Here is a 21,658-nt window from a genome sequence, read left to right as displayed (position 1 = left end):
TAAAAAAGCTTGTAAACTGCCTTGAACGGATAATCTTGACACCAAATTGTCCCCCCAAAAAAATAGTGGGATGTTTATTTAATTCAATACATAGACGGAACAAATGTGGTTAAAGACTGTTTGCTGATTTTTATAAATGGAACTGACTTACATTACCATTAGCTTGTCCACCATGTGAAGTACTGGAGCCATTGCAAATGAAAGGAACTATTTTAATTATACAACTATTTCTAGTTTAGGATTAAATTGTTTGGATTAATTCCACTAATTAAGAGTTAGATTGAGATAGCCGAGGACAGACTGAAGTCCTCTACTTTAATATCACAGAAGAACCAGCAATCATAGTACAGTGTGTTTAGCAGAGCTTGATTTTTCTCTACAATATCACTACAATATGTTGATATTTGAACAATTTTTCATATTAAATAAAACATTGACTAACAGAGCTTTGAAATATGTAAATTTTCCCTGGCATACAACGGCCTTTAAATAATCTTTGAATCAGACGCAAGCAAAGGTCTTTAAATCTGTCACCAGCCACCAACACTCCCCATCAACACCAAACTTCACAGAAGGACTTAATCAAGCATCTTAAACCCATTAACCATACCATGGGCCATATGGGACCAACTATAAAATCTTTGCTACATCTAAGTTTTTGTTTTTCAGCAGGTAATTGGTGGTGGTGCCTTGCTGTGACTCTGCACTTTTCTGCCAACCACAGAAAAGCCACTTAGTTCTTTTTACGGGCTTCAGGCACACACTAATGTGATGGGTGTTAAAAAGCCACAGGTTCTCAACTGTTCGAGAATTTACAGCCACACCACATTCAATTTCATGGGTCAAGGGCATCCACAATGGGGCCATCAAGTCTACTCTTTTTAATTTTTAATCACTTGTCAACAATTCCCACAGAAAGTTTTGATGCTATATTCCAAGACATTCTACTTTGAGGGATATGTTTTAGGTAATGAAGGTAATTAGTAAAATTTGTGAAAAACATTTACAATTGAAACTGAAATTCACAGGGACAATAGCTTAAGATGTAGCCTGGAAATCCTGACCCTGATATCTTGAACGATAGAGGGTCTGGCGACGATCAATAGTAATTTCCAACTCTAGGGGCGGCTCCTACTCGTGCATTTCAAATGCCACTGCACGCAGTTGGATAGCACTACAACCAATCAGAGCGATGCACAAGTGACGTAAGCCCCGTTCGTTTAGCGAACAGCTGTTAAACTGTTCAATTAAACGTTTGCCGTTGTCGGTCGGCAAAACAGAACATTCCACTTACTTGCTAGTGAAAGCTATGAGTCCCGTCTTCCAATTCGTTAAGGGTCGAGGCCAAAGCAGTCTCAAACTCACACAACATATCCGCAGCCATCTTTGATGTTTACTATCACAGCTTCGACGTCGCATGCACGTCACTGTCGTCATCCGGTTACGTCCTCCCCAGAGCACCATATAAAGGGCTCTGGCGCGCCCATATTAGATAGAACCAATTGAAACGTTATACCAGATTTCTGGTATTCTTGATAAGCTTCAACGGAGGGTGTCCAGACCAACACGCGCAGCAAATTTAATTTGCCTGCGCCTAGTGGCAGGTCTGGGAATGCCAGGCTACTTAAGATGCCTATATCCAGGAAAATCTGCTTTCAAGGAATTTCTGTTTTAGCTTGAAGCCTGTATATCATATGATGTTTTCAGGCTTTGAGAAAATCAATCATCAATTCTAGGAACATACACTGTTGATGTATCTAATAAATATGCCATTAACATATTGCAACAATTTTTAAAGTTGGATTTCCTTTCATATCAATAAATTTCAAGCCTGTGTTCAGACAGTCTCCTGGATTCAAGGCCTAATTCCAGAAAGTCCTGCTTGCTGCATGAATGTCTCTCAACTGAGCTTCTTGTAAAATTAATTGTGCGCAGTAATCTGTAAAAATGTACCATAAATGTTATTTCTGCGATGTCAAAATGTATCCAGGCCTCTTGACACATACCTGATACTACTCTACATCCGTCTGTGTTAAGAGCATAGGCATATCATCGGGAGACAGGAGGTTTCCATAATCTGCCCTCCCTTAGTATCCATGGAGGAGCATCTATTCTTCATCACTGTCAACCCTTTGTCCCTAGAGAGACAATGTTGTGCTGCCTTGGACCTTGGATGGCTAAGGGCCACATTTTTTGCTATTCACCTAACCCCTCCTCGCAAACAAACACTGACATTTAGGAATTTTGTAAACATATCTGGAGTGAGCACCAAATTTGTCCTGTCTCCAAACTTCCAGTAGCTTTACAAAGTAATTAATCATATGATAGCTTCCCAGAGGTGACTGTCAGTTTAAGGGTATGAATAGTGAAACCTCATCCCTAAGTGAAAAAGCAAGCAGAGTGCAGACGGAAAGGATAAATCACTTGGGAGGTGAAGACAAGTAGTATTCAGCAGCTGGCCATCGTGTCCCAGACTGGCGGATTTTATTGCTTTTCATTGCTTTCCATAGACCCAAGAGGGACTTCGCAAACAACCTGTCAGTTTGACCTGAGTTGATCATGCTCCGCTGGTTGTGATTACAATGTACGTCTTGAAAATTGTGCCCTAATAAGATTAAGTGGCTTCCCAGGGTCATATTGTTTAAGTCAGTGGCATTGGACATTGTGTACTACAACCCTGATCAATGTCTTTTACATGGAATAAGCCATCACTGTAACACAGTTTCAATTACAGAATGGATTGCTAGATCTCTCACTAACTTTATTTTTTTTCTCTAAATTGTGATGAATTCATTTTTCTTAAACTACAATTCTAAATCTAACGGATCTCGGAACAGTCTATAATTTAACAATCTGATAAAGTTTCTATCAACATAATAAAGCTGCACATATCATCGTCAGATTTGAAAATACTCATGTCATTGTCAACCGCTTATCCGGGGTCGGGTCGCAGGGCATCAGCTCCAGCAGGGGACCCCGAACTTCCTTTTCCGAGGCCATATTTACCAGATCTGACTGGGGGATCCCAAGGCGCAATGATGCGGTAAAGCGAGTGCAAAACCACCACCGCTGTTCCCCTTCAATCTGAGGTTTGGCCGAACCCTCCTTTCCAGCACCATGGATTATACCTCACCATGGAGGCTGAAAAGTGTGATACCCCTGTAGTTTGCACACACTCTCTGGTCCCACTTTTCAAACGGGGAACCTGCACGCCGATCTGCCACTCCTTCGGCACTGTCCCAGACTTCCATACAATGTTGAAGAGACGTGCCATGAAAGCCCCCTCCACATCCAAAACTTTCAGCATTTATGAACGGATGCTTTTCCACTGGAGTTGTTTGACTACCTCAGTAACTTCCACCAAGGAAATTGATGATGATCCCCTCACAGCCTCAAGCTCTAGGTAGAGGTTGGATTATCTCCCAGAAACACTTTGGTGCCATCCCAAAAGTCTCCTCCCACACACGTTGCTTTGACTCTTTCACAGTAGATGCTGCAGTGCCTCAGGCCTGTTGGTAGCTTGCAACTGCCACTGGAGTCCCCTGGGATAACATCCTGGAAGGAGTCCTTCATCAGTCGGACTTACCACTGTTGCCCACCACTGTGTTCGAGGGTTGCCATCCCTTGAGGCACCTAAGAAGTTGAGAGCACAGCTCCCCGCCACATTTACAGCAATGGAAGTTTTAAACATCGACCACTCTGTTTCAGTGCCACCAACCTCCAGAGGGATGCCAGAAAATCTCTGCCGGGGGTGTGATCTGAAGATCTCTCGAATAAAGGCCTCCTCCAGACGTTCCCAGTTCACCCGCACTACCCATTTGGGCTGACCAGGTTGGTCCAGAGTCTTCCCCCACCCTTTGACCCAACTCACAACCAGATGGTGATCAGTTGAAAGCTGTACCCCTCTCCTCACCCAAGTAACCAAAACATGCTGCCTCAGATCAGATGATACGATCACAAAATCGATCATCGACCTTCAGCTTAGGGTGCCCTGGTACCACGTACAATTATGAGCATCCTCATGTTCAGACATGAAGTCCAATAACAAACGACCACTCAGAATTTTAAAGTTGTTATCTCTTAAAATCATCTTGTGGACTCAGACCATGGTTGGCATGATTTTGCTGCACATTTCTCAGTTTCTGGTTTTTGTTAATGTAGCAAGCTATGAGGAAGGCAGCTAACTAGCTATGTAGAAAGGGGACATCCTTATTCTCAATGTCGCCTTCAAAGCTATGATTGGGTCACTTATTTTTCTAATCATTGGAAAGGCTGACAATGGGCAAAACCCCAGAACCGTTCAAATCACTGAATAAATTGTATTAGAGGGCAGCGATTCAGTTGTCTAGAGCCAAGCTTTGGTAGTATTATTGTGTGGGCTAGAAATCATATAGAAATATTCATGTAGTGGAAACTAAAGTGTGAATGTCTACACTGATGGTAGAGGTCCAAAAACAGCTGAAAATATGTTGCAGTTTACCTTTGGCTCTGAACTACAGTATGTAAAAAATGTCATTGCATTCATGCTGGACAAATTTTATGATATCCAATAACACGTACGCATTTGCTTCAGTCTCTTCATAGTCTGACAACCTGATCTGTCATCACTCTTAAACCATGCAGTTGTAGAGGAAGCCCTTTACCACAGAGCGATCTGTCAGCACAAACACTTCTCCAGATGGTATGGTTCGCACATCTGTTAAGGAGTCCAGATGTTTTTGGATGCAGGTAGCAAGTCCCTTGTCTCTCCCCACCCCTTGTCCATGGCCCTGCACTATGTCTGCGAGAGGGCATCCCCCCCCCCTTAAGGCCAACTGACTTATCTACGTAGACCCTTAGAAAAATAGTGAGGAAAAGGATTCTTGTTTTAGTGTTTGGACAGTCTACAGGACATGGGGCAGAATGTTCATTAAATGTTTTTCCTATTTTAATACATTAGCAGTGTAGTGTTTATCATGATGCTCTTCAAACTTTCATCATTTGGAGCAAACCAATGATACCAAACCTTTAACTGGATATATGATGCCTCCAAATAAATCAATACAGAGGATATAATCATTAAATCCACACTAGCATAATTTTAAATCAAACATGCCACAATTTTTCTTAATGGAAGAACACAATGGTCCAAAACTCGTCACAACACTTTTGATTGCACAGCCCACTGTATGTTAGCCTGGTGCTACCAGACCATCGTACTTCATTTCATTTGTACAGAAGGTCTGGAACTGCTCTATTTGGCAAACGTTCACTCACTTGGAGCCGGGTGTCTGTTGAAGTTTAAAACTATTCGATCTGCCCAGTGCCACTCTGTATCAGCCAACCAATCGCATAACGTTTGGTCGTGACGTATGTCATGAGCCGGCTTCTGACGGTGCATTCCAGTTGTACTGGGAACTCGGAAATTTCCGACTTAACTACATATTGTAGTCTATGGATCTACCGGTACCTGGCAACGGTAACTTGCTAGAGCCTAATGTTTAGTTATTTGGATGAGAAAGGTTGTAGGCGTCCATACTTTCCCGAGCAGAGGCACTGGAACACAGAGAGGTCGGAACTCGGAACTACCAAGTCGGACATTTCCGAGTATAAAGGAACGCAGCATTCAACTGAAACTGGAGCGCTACTTCGACATCATCGTTCTCAGCCACTCGCTCTGTTTGTTGATTGGACACTCAGAAATCTGTTCGAGCAGGATCCCACTACTACACCCCAGCCCCAGACTGACTACTGAAGGGAAAATAAAATTTGGGCGGAAGTAGGCAGGCGGGCGGAGCCAAGCTAACTGTATGTTATATCCACATCACAATAGACTCAACATTTCCGAGAAAGAAAGTACTTTTATATGAAGTTCAGCTCGTCTCAATCAATACGCACCACATCCCAAAAATGCCTTCTACTAATTATCATTATTAGATGGGTAAGCTAAGATGGTGAACATGGTAAATAGTATAACTCAGCATGCTAGCATTTTTATTGTGGGTATGTTGGGATGCTGACGTGAGTAGGCCTATTTAGCTCAAAGCACCATTAAGAAATGTTTTATTCTGGATAAATACTTGCTGTTCCTAATAACCTATTTAGAGAATAGATCCCATTGAATTTTGTTGACAGTTTTTGCTTTACACTTTTTCTGGAAAACAAAAAATAAATATAAGATGTGATTTTTTGAGATTTGGAACACGGTGGGGACTGCGAAAATGTGGTTTCATAACTTAGTATCCAATAACCAAAATCTATTTTCATATTATGATCAAATATTATGAAGCAGCTATATCACTCAACATGTAATGAATATTCATTATTGGTGACTTAAAGAGGAATACAGATTCCATCCATTTAAATTCTATTAACTTTACACAACAAGTATCCTGTCCAATAACGGGGTCTCCAGCTGCCTTGGACTACTCCTTTACCCCCTAACATCCTTCCCGTTCTCTCACTCTCACTTCCTCACCTGTCAGAGGTGGAATGTCGCTGGCGGATACAGTCCTCCTGGGTCTGACTCACGTATGACAGATGTAGGGATGCTCGGTCAAAATGTTTCCCAGCTCCTGTTCACAAAGTAGCCTGAAACAAGCAGACAGCAGCACTTACTGCAAGAGACGACTGAATTACATGACATGACGCACCTGGGCATTATATACATCACATAATCAAAACAGTTCATAGTGATATAGGATGTTTAACTCAAGTAGAAAGAACAATGTGGATGGGTTCATCATGTTCTACTTGTTTGTTCTTTTCTCCAGCTACCTTTCAGCTTAAATATATATAGTCAGACATGCCTCAAACCCTCACTGGGATTTATAAAGTCATCGTTGTAAAATGTAAAGCTATGAAAAGAAGTATAACTGACATTTATATATTGGACCTGGGGGCAATGACATGTTGATACTCTTCAATTGCAAATTGTTAGGACGTGTCATTAGTAATAATGTGAAAGTAAATGGTTGGAAACTGCTGGATAGTATTAGACTCCTAAAAAGTGCATGCACAATTGTAGGAACATATATGAGGATGGAGATTACTAATCAGAAATTGGTTTGGTCCTGTACTGTTAAATATGCGATAAGGAATCCAGCTCATATTGGATTTAACCTTTACTTTTCCTGAAGAGTGTTGTTGACAGATCTTTTCAGACACTTTTCCCCCGTCACCAGTAAACACAGAGGGATAGAATGTAAAAACCTCCCCCCGGGGAGAAGCAGTTCTGTGGATCCACTTTACCCGCAGTCTGTTCACTGCTGTGGCTGATGGTCATGGCAGCTTTCCAGCTCTCAGCAGGAAAGGAAGTGGCTCTCAGGGGCTGTGCTCAATTCGCCCTCTACTGGGCGGAAGTCAAGCCTCAATGAGGCCGGCAGTCCAATAGGTCATGCTGTCAGAGCACGCCAGAGTTCACATCCTCTCATTAGACTGCAACACTTTCAACATGCCTTCACTGGAAAGAAGCTAAGTCAGGGAAGTTGGGCTGAATTACACTCCCGATGAAACAGTCTTATGGTGATGGGATTGTGCAGGTGTCAGGTAGACAGTGTGGTGTTGTCATAAGTTTTCTCCACACACACCAATACACCCAGCCCTTTTAACTTATCATTTCTCCACATACTTATACACCCAGCCTTTGTAACTTATCAGTTCACACCATGTGTTGAAGGATAACATATTCTGAGCTCCTACAGTGTGAAATGGGGCTGCGATGTTACTGTTTAGATTTCAGTGGAACAGGTTTGGATCTGACTCAGAAGAATGATACTAAGCTATCACTGAAGCCACCATAGAGACAAAAGCACTATCAGCCTAATTCATTTCAGAAACTGCTCTAAAAGAATTTTTCTTTTAAATCTATTGTAAGTGTCAATTTCATATTGTGTATGAAGAAGATTTTGCATCTTCTGTATATTCCAGGATTTTACTTCTACGTTGACAGGAGTCTGCAATTAAATATACCTTTAATGCTTCAGTATAGCCTTTGAACTTTGATTTAAAGAAAATGAGCATACTTGTGAGGTGGAATGTGTATTGCATGCTGTCTGAGTGTAGTGTATCAACAAACTACTCAAAGAAACTGAACTCAACAAACAAGCTAGAAACTTTATTTGTTAAAACAAGTATATAGAGTTGCTGTTTTACATCTGTCATCTTGCTACATGGTGGTCTATACATTTACCAACAGTGGTTTAGAAAGGCAACTCCTAATGGAAACAATGGCATATGTATACAATACAAATGAGCTAACATATCAAAATCAGTTTTTACAAATTTTGTAGCAACCAATTATTTCTATTGGTGTGCCATAGTGCAAACTGCGTTGTTTGTAAGACAGAGTTTAAGCGTGATCACAACATTCATACATTTAGACAATCCATTTTTCTCTGTCTTAAACACATGTCATTTTTCATATGTAGACTGCATTCTTTGTGCCTTCAGTTCAAGTCCTTCTGTCCAGTAATGTGAATTTACTATCAGAATAATTCAAGTGTATCGGGCAGGTCAGGCTGTTTTGTTGGATAGTGAAGAAGATCGCTTCTCAGTTGGTTATGTTGCTGCTAGATGTATGCTAGAGTATATGAAGAACTGTCAAGACCTAAAGTGGTACTCCACCCAAGTGGAACAACTTTGTGTCAATACGATCTCAGGAGTGACATCGCCAAATTCTCAGAATTTAAAAAAACCTGCCCTGCGTTCCAAATCACATACGTACTTTTTATTTTTACTTTATACCAAAGTACAGAAGAGTTGTAGGGCCACAGGAGAGAAAATAAATCATATAAGGAAGTTTTTTTTTCATTATGTCAAGAATAAAGACATTCTCCTAAATGCTATTGGAGTTAGTGGGGCATTTATGTATTTTCAGCATACTACAATTGACGTGCATGTATTGGGACATCCTAAATCTTTTTCTGGCATACTAAATAGTAGGGAAGTATGGGGATTGGAACGCAAGGCTGCACTGTAGAATCAAATATGTTCATACTTTCATTGACTCCTGTGAACCTATGTGTTGGAAAACATGTTCCACTATTGTGAAATATCAATCTAGAGAGTCTCCATTTAAGCTTTTCCAAGCCCTTTCATAAAGTCCATGAGGATTTCTGGTTTCACTCTGAAAACATAACTTGAGACATGATTATCGCAAACGTATAGCTTAGCAAAAAGTGTAATAGCTTTATATGTTGGCTACGAGTGGAGTGAAGTGGAGAAGATGGCGCACCAGTATAATCTGTTGCTGTGTTTGTATAAATGGACAGAGCACGGGACACCGACACAAAGGAGAACACAAGTTTTGATTATTTCTGTCTACATTCACTCCACGATCCAGCACGTGTGTGTTCGTGTGTTCCTGCATTCATCTGACTTTAAGCCTCTGCAGGTAAGATTTCACTGGAGGAAAGAAAAAGTAAGAGCTATGCCGGTTGTGAAAGCGCTGCTCTGCGGGAAGGTGGGGCTGTTTGTGGCCTCTACTCGGGTTCTATTGCACCGTGTTCTGCAGGAAAGCACTGGAACTGGTGGATTGGTTGTGTCAATAAGTCTGATGTCGGAGGCCGGACCGAGCCACAGCCCCTCGCACTCAAGAGCATCCACAACGGTCCACCACCATGGAGGGGATCTTGCCGTAGATGATCTGCTCCTTTCGGTTAAAGTAGAGCATGTTGATGGGCGACATCTTGGTGGGGGTACAGCAGGGGCCCGCGCTCCCTCTGGGGTTGGCCTTGTTCACCAGGTGCGTGTGCGGATACTTCTGTAAGTGCATGTACTCACACTCCCCGGAGCAATAGTTGGCCTTGTAGCGCTTCGGGGCAATAATCCAGTCCCAGCCAAAGTCTTCAAAGTCCACCGTTAGCGGATAGCGGCAGCACCGGGACTCTGGAGAGTTCTCGTCGCAGTCCAGGCCCGAATCTCTCCTGGCACGCCGAGGGCCCTCTGAGATCTTTACCTCCATGAACGGTTGCTGAAAGGAAAGACGTTTGTGTAAATGCTTTGAAAAAGAGCGAGTTTGCAAAAAGTAGGCGGATGACAGCATTCAGCTGACATTTCTTTCATCCAGTGCCCTCGACCCCTTGGCAGCTGGTTTTCAAACATGGCACAGTAATATTATGAAACATTGAGTTTTAAAGAAATTAAATCATCCGACGGTTGGTTAACCACAGCCGTCTAGCTATTCTAATTGCCTCAGAGTCTGGTGCCACAGAATACTTCAAGGAATGTGGGGCAGGTGAACTTTTATGTAATCAAGCAATAAGATTTGAGGTTATTGAGGACTGGGCCTTTTTCCAAACACAGGTGTGTGCCTACATGGAGCCTGTGTTGATTAATCACTTTCAAAAGTCTTAAATCTTGATTCCTTCTCACCTGCTGACTCTGCAAAGCCTCTCTGCACAACACAACCTCTGCAGGCCCAGAGCTAAAACCGTAGGACGCTCAAAAGAGAATCCAAAATGCTTTGTTAACCAAATTAGAAATTGGACTTTTAGAAATATTTTTTTCTAACATGCATGTACCCGCATTGTTATGGAGTCTTGGATAATACATAGCTTAAATTCAGTTAAAGGTGAAGCAAGCATTTTCATCAGATTTTTTTTTTTACTATGCAGAGCCTGTGGGTAATTTACAAAACATACTTATTCTACATGTTTATCTTAGAATTAAATAATTATGTCATCATATATCTAAACTAAATTATTTTGAGGCACCTGAACCAAACGTAAGACATATGTTTGAAAGACAAAACTGTGGGTCCGGCTGCTGTAAACAACAACAGTGAAACAGTAGCCTAACTTTTATGGTAGCTTTCTTACTTTAAACAGTGTTCAAAGGATCCAAATTTACTGTGAGGAATGTTTGTTTATTCAGTTATGAGAATATACACAAGAACATTTTCACTGCTCTGACACACCCAAAGTTACATACTGCACCTTTAATATCTCTGCAACCATGCCACCAGCATTATTTAATCATGTAGGCCTACGTTTAAAGATGAAAACAACCTTTATTATCACTTAAAGTCAAAACCTGACCATACTGTTTTAGTTGAATATAAAACAAAGTCTCCACTCACCAGCCCTTCCTCTCCGGGCTCCGTGGATGTCACAGCCAAGTCGTTTCCCCTCGAATCGAAAGCGTTAATCTCGATGCCCCAGTTGGTCTCCGGCTGCCGCAGCCACCCGATCAACACTTGTTTGACGTCAATGCTTTGCCAAGAGCTGACGCCGGCGCCCACGTCGATCTTCAGGGAGCGGATGTGTATGTGCCTGTTCCCGTCCGTGACCGGCTTCAGGCGTGAGATCTGCAGGAACACGACGGTCGCCTCGTCCGCCGCCCGCAGATGCACCCAGAGCTGCGCGCGCACTATGCGGTTGGCTTGAAACTTTGGAGTCAATGAGAAAAAGCAGCACTTCGGCTCCCCATCCACTTGCACGATCGACTGGGCTGTGGAGAGTCGGGAGAAAGAGAGAAAAAAAAAGTTCTCTACGTTCTCTAGTAGTGACCATATGCGAATGAAATTTACAGACAGAAATAAACTGGTGTAAACATCCCTCCTGACACTTGACTCTCCCGCACTCTATCGCTCTCTATCTGGCAATGGGCAAATAAAGTTTAGAAAACCTTACAATCCCTGTGCGCAATGTCCATCCGCGCTGTCTGACAAAATGCACTGACCCCAAGTACTGTTAAAAATATTGGTAATACTGGTATTAGGTCCCCATAGCCTATCACAACTTGGTAAAGCAACGTCTTGTTAAAGAAAACCCTACACTGAGAGCGTCTGCCGTGCGCTCTGCCCTGCGCGTAAAATCCAGTCTGAGCGCGTCCTCACCAACATGCAATAGTATTTAATTAAATCAAATGTAAGACTTACGTTCAGTGGCCATCATCATGATAGTCTCCGTGGTGGCGTGCTCGTCGTCCTCCTCCATAACCACATCCCGGTTGTCATCTCCCAGCACGTCGTACTGGTCGAGGAGCTGCTGCAGTGGCGGCGCTTTGGGCAGCAGCTGCTTCACTACGTCTCGGCTGATATTAGGCGCCTCTTTCATTCGAAGTTTGCTCAGAATCTGTGACTTTATAGCGTTCAATCGCATGGTTTTGATCTGCTGCCGGACCTCGCAGGTAGCGCACTCCGGCTCCGTGTCCTCCGGGCTGCTGGCAGAGGGCTGCTGCTGCTGCTGGTGCGTCTCTTGTTCGCTCAAAACTACTGGTCCCAAAGCAATAAGAAAGCTAAGATACAGCACAATCTGAGACACATGCATCGTCTCTATAAGGTGTGAAGTTTGATTTAGATAAAAGAGAAGAAAAAATAAAGAAAATAAGAAAGAAAGATCCCTTGGTGTGTGCCGGACCTGACGCGCGACAGGACTGTGGTTAGGATTAATGTCCCACACTGACAGGCATCATACTTTATTAGCGCACACCTTTTTATACTCCAACTTTAGCCTGTTTTGTGTCGTCAAAAACTATGATTGGCTGGATAGGCAACAATGAATTTAATTTTTTTTTTCGTTGTCCAACCATAGAGGGACGAAGACTGTGAGCATGATGTGCTGAACGTGTCCACAGATGGATAAATAATTTTTTCTCGCAGTGATCGCGCAACGAGCTGCGCGCAAACCGGACTGCCTGTCATAGCTTATCTAACATTGTGATGAACCTCAAATGATATCAATCGAAAGAAAACAAAAATAGCCTATCAGACAGTATGAAAAAAGAAAAATAATGCGAATTGTTTATAGTGCGTGAATGCTGTGATTGTTTTAAAACACTTTTTAAAAATTAATTTTTTGTCAAATTTTCGTTTTTAACTGTTAACTGATATGTTCATTAAACACATTTTATATGCAAATGTGTCTGGATTGGTTTTGGTGACATTTTATTCTTGAGAAAAAATGAAATGTCTAATTGAATCCAGTTTAAATCGTCTTCGTAGATCAGATTCCCTTTTGATGGTGTCATACAAAACCAAAACTGTCAAGTTTCCCGTTGCCTACAGGAATAAAATATCGAAAGAAGAAATTCCATAGCGCAAGATTTGTTCAAATCCTTGTTGGTAAAAACCTGCTTGTATGACATGAGAAGATGGTGCCACCATGTGGCAAGTTCCCATCCATGCATCCATCAAAGGCATCTAATACAGCAGTTAGTTAAGTAGGCATAAATGCGTTAGAAATGAATAGAGACAGGAAAGACAACGCAACAAACTAAACTACACTTACACTAAACACATTTATTTATGTTATTGATGTAAGCTTCATGTCAATGTGCAACTTAACATTTGCTGAATAATTACAATCCCAATTCTATGGTCTTCACAAGCAATAATGGGGTGAGGCTCACCATTTTGGGAAGAACCTTCATAGGAAAACAGACCAACAGTTTAAAAACAACATTCATGCAAAGAATTTAAGGATTTCACCATCTACAATCCATAATATGATTAATATATTTAGAGAATCCAGAGAAATCTCTGCATCTAAGGGGCAAGGTCCAAAATGTAAATGTAATGCCCATGACCTCAGGTGGCACTGCATTAAAAAAATAACATGATCTTATAAAGGATATTACTACATGGGCCATGGAACACTGAAGAAAACCATTGTCAGTAAACACAGTGTGTTGCTACATCCATAAATGCAAGATAAGACACTACCATGCAAAGTGAAAGCCATACTTATCAACAACATCCACACATGCTGCAGACTTCTCTGGGCCTGGGCTCATCTGAGATGGACTGACGCAAAGTGGAACAGTGTGCTGTGGTCTGTAGTCTACATTTCAAATTGTTTGTGTAAATCATGGACCTTGTGTCCTCCGAGCTCCAGAGGAAAAGGACCATCCAGATTGTTACCAATATCAAGTTGAAAAGCCAGCGTTTGTGATGGTATGGGGATTAGTGCCCATGACCTGGGTAATTTGCACATCTATGAAGGCACCATTAATGCTGAAAAGTACATACAGGTTTTGGAGCAATATGCTGCCATCCAGACAACATCTATGAAGGCACGTCCCAAAAGCAAGACAATACTGAGCCAAACTCTGTACATCTTAATACAGCTTGGCTTCATAGCAACAGAGTGCAGATACTAGACTGGCCTGTCTGCAGTCCATACCTGTCTCCCATTGAAAAGATTTGGTGCATAATGATGCACAAAATATCATAATGGAGACCCCGGAATGTTGAGCATCTGAATTTGTATTAGAAAGCAAGAACGGGAAATAATTTTGCTTAAAAAATGTATTGTTAAAAGAAAGGTTTATGTAAAACAATGGTAAACATGCACCTGTCCCAACTTTTTTTAAAAGTGTTGCAGTCACAACATTTAAAATGTGCCTATATTAACAAAAGAAAATAAAGTTTACCAGTTTAAACAAATGTATTTGTACAGTTTTATATTGAATACACGTTGAAAAGGATTAGGAAATGATCACATTCTGTTTTATTCACATTTTACATAACGTCCCAACTTTTTCGGGATTGGGGTTGTACTTAGTTGGAATAATCATATTATTAAAGTTTGCCTACTACTGATATAACTTACATTGAAGACAATTTCCAACAGGAAACAAAAGGTTTTAAATCATTGCTATCGTATAGTGACTCAAAATGTCCTGCATGAACTTAATCCAACTGAGGCTTAGTTTTTTACAGGGCGATATATCAAAAAAGGTTCATTATGAGATACATTTTAAGTCAAAATAATTTTGACTAGTTCACTTCTTATTTAGTCCCACACCATTTAGAAAACGGCGTAATTATATTGGCTTAAGGGTTTAGTGTTATGGTTGTGTACTGGATTGACAATCAAGGTTTTCCACCACCATGAGACAGTGCTCCTGGACAGTAGGCCTAATGATCATGATAGTGGATGATGTAATGTTGTATATTGTTGTAGAAATATCTCCCTCACTTTCTTACATAGAAAACTAGTTATGTGCCCCGCTTAAATAGATGTTCTTATATAATGTAGACTTTTGACATTTAGCTCTATTTGACAGTTGCAGTTACTACTTTGTCATTAGGACTTCAACCCATGTGACCGACCTGTAAAATGGTCCACTGATCTTGAATAAATGACCCAAAGGTAGCTTAGTTACTAGAGTAGGCCTATAGGCTACCCTACTTCCACTGGCTCCAACACTCATAACTGCTAGCTTACACAGCAGACACACATATGGGCCTAAACAGTTTCACTTGAGTGAAAAATCAATACGAATGATGTTTTTTTTTTTTTTTACAGTCAATGATTATCCCAACACTGTTGAAAACAGACTGCAGATCAGTGCGTTCACGGTTTTTTTTTTCTTTCTGAAGCAGTAGTTCTCCGTTCGGCCGCCAGATGTCAGTGTTGCAGCAGCCCTGGGCGGTGCGGAGCCGCTGTAAGTGTTTATAGCGTCTGGGCTCTCTCTCTCTGTCTCTCTTTCTCTCTCTATCTCTCTCTCTCTCTCTCTCTCTCTCTCTCTCTCTCTCTCTCTCTCTCTCTCTCTCTCTCTCTCTCTCTCTCTCTCTCTCTCTCTCTCTCTCTGTGTCTCTCTCTATCTATCTCTCCCTCTCTCCTCCTGTGCGCTGCTGCATGTCGCTAATTGCCGTGGAGTGTGGTTGCGCTTCAGTCAGTCTTCTTGTTTCCCCGCTGTGGAGCGTCACTCTGCGTTGACTGACTTGAAGGTAACAGTCGCCTGCCGTCTGCTCCACTAGTCTGGGATTCCCCCTCGCCCTAGGATTACATTTTAATCTGATGTGGAGCTATTCAATCTACAGCCACACAACCGGCAAGAAGCAATTTGGGGAATAATTGAGATTTTTATTTTATTTTATTTTTTTACTTTACATGTTGCCTACAACCCACTTGAAATCGTTCGGATGCTGTTTGAAGAGCTGAGCGGAGAGCAGAAGAAACCGGCGAGACACCACCTGATGTCTGAATAATTTTTCACTTGAACGACCTTGGCTTATTCCTTCTCTCGCAGGATATTTTTTGGAGATAAACCGGACGCCTTTGCCACACTCTTAAAAGTATGTACAGCTCGGCAGGATCACATCACTTGTTCATTCGTATCTAATAGATAGATGGATAGATGGACTATTGTTGACAATGTGTTGACTGAGGCACATATTGGGTATTTTTATTTTACATTGATTGAACCAGGCATGTGATTAAGATAGACACAAGGTCTACGCACAAAAGCTCCTTGCTGTGTTTGTTTTTACCCCCTTGGTAAGTAAATTATCAGGTGTAATCCAAATCCCATGAGTCTGCCTGACAGCTAATGGATTCTCTCTCTCTCACACAGTTTGGTGCACATTAACATTAAGACACATTTGAGCTCATTAATATAACATCAGATCCGGCAGCTGATTTCTTGACAGTTCAGACACTCCTTTAGTTGATGTGTGTGTGTGTGTGTGTGTGTGTGTGTGTGTGTGTGTGTGTGTGTGTGTGTGTGTGTGTGTGTGTGTGTGTGTGTGCACATCCAAATGTTGTTTTGCACACAGGGAGACTCCCTGGATCTGCTTGGCCTGCATGTTGTGTAGCCTACAGCTTTCTGAATGGAGCACATGTGTTAAATCCTGCTGTATAATCTTGGAAAAGGAGCTGTCACTGTAGAATCAGGCTGCTACGCTATACGCTGGGCTAGTGGAACAGATGGGACACACAGGCTTACAACAGAACAGCATCACACAGACATCCCTGTGTCATGCAATTGGACATAGGCCAAGGGATTGAGTCATAACACACTCTGAGGGAGGGGATGGGGATGGGGGAATGAGTGAAATACTTGATGTGCAAAGGGGCAGTGCAGTGCGTGTTTAAAAACGTCCCTTCCGAGGTTAGGCCCTGACCAGGCGCCAGGGTCGCACAGCCACTGTCAAAATCTTTCCCCAATCCTTCCCCACACGCCATCTGGTATTAGCCTCTGATGGAAAATAAATCACTGAGATCCAGCCTCTCCCTATCTCTCAACAAGTTGGACTAACTGTCACCTTTTCTCTTCAATCTGTATATGCATGAGCTTTCTAGAAAGTTAAAAGAGTGTAAGAGTCAGATTGTAAGACTGGGTGTATGGTGGGGGATACTATTATTAAAGGTGCACTATGTAACTTTGGGCGTGTCAGTGAAGTGAACATTGTGTAAGGTATATTGTCATATCTGAATAAACAAACCATCCTCCGAGGAAAATTGGATCCCTGGAACCCTGTTTGAAGTTAGAAATCTACCAACCGAAAAGTTCATTTTTCAACTGTTGTGGTTTACAGCAGCAGGGCCCACAGTTTTGTTTACTAACATATTCGAGTCAAAGTCAAATATTTGGGTCACATAATCAGGAATGATTTATGTGATGACGTTGATATGCAGCGCTATGTGCTTTTATAGAGCGTACTCCACTCTATACAGCCAACTTTTGGTGCAGCTATAGAAATGCAAAAATTCAAAAAGCTTCAGGTGGCATTTAGTGATGTTTGTGACTAGTAACGTTCCCACCTTTTGATGCTGTTTTGAGGAAATGTATGTACAAATGTATGTCTCAATTAATCGAATCGAATAATGTCATTAGAATGGCCATAACACCCCACACAACGTAACACAAGGTACACTTCTCATATTTGGAAACAAATGTCTATCATGTATATTAATCAATTTGGTCTTGTGGACTGTTATGAATCTAAATGTATGCCTTGTTGTTGTTGTATTTTTATGTGTGATGCTCATATGGACCGGTGTGTCTGAAATCAGTTTCAATGAAATCTTTCCACTGTTTTTCTCCCTGCAGTTGGAGATGAGATGAATTCAAGTCAGCGAGCGAGCAGGATGGACTGTTTCAGCCCCTCCAGACCCACACAGGGATGGGCCTCTTAGCCGTTCCCCCCACTAAGCCCTCCACATCGCCAATCTCTACCCTGTAATACCGATCGCTTAGGCATATTGGAACTTCGACATGGATGACATTTGGCGTGTATGACAGGAGTGTATAGGCCGCTGGCTTGCAGAGAAGATTGCGGAGGGGGTTGGGGGGAGCACAGAGTTTCCCCTTTGATGAACTGGACCGCTCACTTCCACAATCAAAATGAAGACATTTGATGTGTGACTGACCACGAAAAAGATCACCTCCCCTTTAAGGAAATCAATGCTACATCAGCCAGAGCATGGGGTGCGTTAAATCCAAGAAGAGCCACTCCTTAGCCCAAGATGCCAACTCCACAGAGCAGGGATCCAAGGGCGAGAAAGCTTACTTGGTTCACTCGGAGATGGGCTCGGCAGCCGAGATCTCCCCCTCTCAGGTCAACCCGGTGCTGCTGGACTATGCCCACAAGCTCTCTGAAGAGATCGTGGCCCGGGCCGTGCAGCAGTGGGTGGAGGTCGACCGCCGATACAGCGACATCCCTTACATTGAGTGTGACGTGCCCTGACCCTCGTGAGGTTCCTACATGTCATTTAAACAAGCCTGAAACACATCTCATTCAGAATAAAAACATCTAACCGGCCCAGAGCGGGGACATGAACGCAGCCACCCGTCAGTGACCTACTTGTGGATTGGATAATACTTGGATTATTGAGCCTAAAAAAAACCCTTCCTGATCCCGCCCATGTTTCTGTGAGTATCTGTATTAAAAGCCGGAGTTGTGCTGAAGACCCAGTGTCTTCAGTCGAATATCATCTTTTTCCCAGACCTTAATTATTTGGCTGGACCTGTCACTCAATACAAGGAATCCTATCAGATATTGCCTGGAATCGTAGCGTTGCCAGTGAAAGGCTATGCCCTTCATTGATGCTGTACCAACACCAGGATTCCCTCTTCTTACCAAAGAAGTCATAAGCAGATTGCTTCATTTGGTAAAGGCTCCCACTTGAAAAAAACCCTCACTGGTACCACCAGGTCAGAAACAAGGCCAGGGCTGACAAAAGGCTCTTCTAGTGGAGATCCTCCTTTACTCTGGAGACCCTTTATCCCGGGATCGCAACCAGAAGCATCTTCCTGTCTATCTGTCTGTCCCACTGCCATTAGCTAGCCTCAACCACACCAGACAGGCTCCTCAAAATGGCTCCAGGAGTTTATGCGAACAAATTGTGCATTTCCTGTACTCCAGTTCATGCCGTAAACACAGTTTGGGAACTTTGACATTAGGACCCACAAGCCGCTGCTCTCTCAGCCACACAGCGCAAACCAGGGCATGACAGAGGATTGACACACTTTTCAGAAAGGATTTGGCTCGTGAACAGAACCGGAGTTTAAAAAAAATAAACTAAACAAAAAAAACACATGATTTTGGCAAAACGTTTTAGCCCTAGCTTTTTTGTAAACACTGTCATCGTACAATGCCCAACTTAGAAATACTGCCATCTGCCCTATGGAGGACAACAGCAGAAATATGCAAACCTGCTGGAAAACACGTGTGTGTGTGTGTGTGTGTGTGTGTGTGTGTGTGTGTGTGTGTGTGTGTGTGTGTGTGTGTGTGTGTGTGTGTGTTTGTGTTAAAACAAGATAGTGTGGTGCTGCTCTATAACACATGGAGACGATACCTACCAAGGGACGGATTAGATATATATTTGGAATAGAGGTTAATTTCTTAATGAATGTCACTATGCACATTTGTGCACAGGTACAGTAACTGATGTCCCCGGGATTTACCCAAAATTCAGACACCTAAACTGCCACATAACTATTTGCAGCGGTAACAGCTTTGATTGGTGTTGTAGTAATTAAAAGAAACAACTTAATAGTTGGATACAGCTACCATAAGAATACTTCAACACAAGCTGATAAGCCATATTAAACGGTGGCAGGGTATTCTCTCCACTTGCCTTCTCCCCAGGTCTTATCTTATAGCAGTAACGGTGTTTCAGTATTGACATAAAACTGGCCAGTACAAATTAAAGGTGGACTTTGTAACTTTGGGAGTGTCAGAGAAGTGAACATTTTCTTAGGTATATTCTCATAACTAAATAAATAAGCTTTCCTCACGTGAAAATTGGATCCCTGGAACACTGTTTGAAGTTAGAAATCTACCTTAAAAGTTACTGTTTCACCTCTGTGGTTCACAGCCATAGAGCCCACAGATTTGTTTACAAACATGTTCTAGTCTTACATTTGGATCCAGGTGCCTCAAAATAATTAAGTTTTGATTTATGATGATAGAATGAGAAGAGTTAGTAGAACCATTATATTTTGTAAACAAACTGCAGGCTCTGCACATGTAAACAAATCCCCCTCCTCTAAAACTGCATAGTGCACCTTTAAATACAGCTGATGTATAGAGTCACATTGTATGAGGAAGTCTTACCAATACATTGCCATTTAAGTGCTGCCTGAAACTATTTTAGTGAAGAGCAGCATCATTCTATTGAAAGTTAATGGCTAGTTCAAAGCCTCCGTTTACAACCTGCATTGTCAAAGTGAGCTGGGGGATGATTTCTGAAAATAAACTTGATATGTGCTATGAAACATTTCGCCAAAAGCATCACTCTGAAAACACACAACACATGACTTGCACTAATGTTTCCCCAAAAATGTTGCGAGCGCATTAAAGATTAGAGGAGACACTGTTCTCCATACGCCATATTCCTCATTCTTAATCTGGTGCCATTTGTTTTGATTCAGATGAAATGATAAATCTGAAAACTGTTTTTCTGTGAATGTTGGGTTTTAAAAACCCAAAGGATTTTTTCAATAGAACGTGAAAGAACCAATGGCTGTGTGAAAGGAAAGTGAGAGCCAGACATTGGTCGGTTCATGCAATTAAATGTGCACATTGTCTTTATAATTCACATGCTAGAGGATGCTGAGTCATTTTATTTTACATGACGTTTAGAATATTGACACCAAACCAGGTGATGACAATCTATGTCTTAGGATGTATGTCAATGATGTTGCCATAATGCTGGTGTCTGGCCGCAAAATGTTGCATTTTGTGTGTGATGTAACCACTGACTAAAGTTTCATTTTGATTCATTGTGGTGTTGTCTGTGTTTACACTTTTTTTCTAGAGATTCTGTTTTGTTTCTACAAGAGTTGGTCTTGTTGGTTGAAACGGTAAATTATTATTTTTTTCTTTAGATGGCTGTCTTGATTCAAACATCTGTCATCTTCCATTGATTTCCAACACTGAATGAAAAAATGTCCTTTTGGAAAGTGTGATTTGAAGTGTTTAAAGGTGACCCATTTCAAATGATTTATGACCAGCAGGTGTTCCATCAGACTCATCCAACACTCTAGCCTCGTTTGAGAAGGAGCCGTTTTGCTCAGACCTGCGCAATTATGACGCTCGTCTTGCTGAGCGCACAGCAAAAATGCTGCAAAAATGCTGTGCGCTCAGCAAGACGCGCGTCATGATTGCGCAGGTCTGAGCAAGACGGCTCCTACTCAAACAAGGCTTCTGTGTCCTTGTATTAAACATGATGATAAACTGCCTGAGGTGCAGGGTGCTGAAGGTTGTAGTGTCCGGTGGTCCGATTTAAAGTTGGGCTGCAGTTAGTTATTTTTTCCTGATGAATTGTTTGGTCTATAAAATATGTAAAAAATGATCCAACATGATTTATTTCTTAGCTTGTTTTATTCAACCAGCAGCCCGACACCCTAATGCGTTCAGATGTTCATCAAAATGATTATGCAACGGGAAAATATCAGATCCTGATTTTTGCTGAAACATTTAGCTTGAAAAATTATGAAA

The 21,658-nt window shown here is 41.9% G+C and overlaps 2 protein-coding genes across 2 annotated transcripts; one reads left to right on the top strand and one right to left on the bottom strand.

The window, feature by feature from the left end:
• Positions 1-8,073: 8,073 nt before the first annotated feature.
• On the bottom strand, positions 8,074-12,377 carry mstnb (myostatin b). The gene is made up of 3 exons (XM_080037802.1): positions 11,861-12,377; positions 11,060-11,430; positions 8,074-9,952 (listed from the first exon to the last, which is right to left on the bottom strand). Exons 1-3 carry the CDS (start codon positions 12,249-12,251, stop codon positions 9,572-9,574), a joined length of 1,143 nt encoding a protein of 380 aa, XP_079893928.1. The 5' UTR covers positions 12,252-12,377; the 3' UTR covers positions 8,074-9,571.
• Positions 12,378-18,136: 5,759 nt separating this feature from the next.
• akap19 (A-kinase anchoring protein 19) lies at positions 18,137-18,400 on the top strand (the record flags this gene model as incomplete). The annotated part of the gene is made up of 1 exon (XM_080037791.1): positions 18,137-18,400. The coding sequence occupies one exon, from the start codon at positions 18,137-18,139 to the stop codon at positions 18,398-18,400; it is 264 nt and encodes an 87-aa protein (XP_079893917.1).
• Positions 18,401-21,658: the final 3,258 nt, after the last annotated feature.

The sequence above is a fragment of the Ammodytes marinus genome, assembly GCF_949987685.1.
Source record: "Ammodytes marinus genome assembly, chromosome: 12".
Classification (NCBI taxonomy): Eukaryota; Metazoa; Chordata; class Actinopteri; order Uranoscopiformes; family Ammodytidae; genus Ammodytes; species Ammodytes marinus.
The sequence above is the reverse complement of the archived record's forward strand: the minus strand, read 5'-3'. Positions and strand labels throughout refer to the sequence as shown.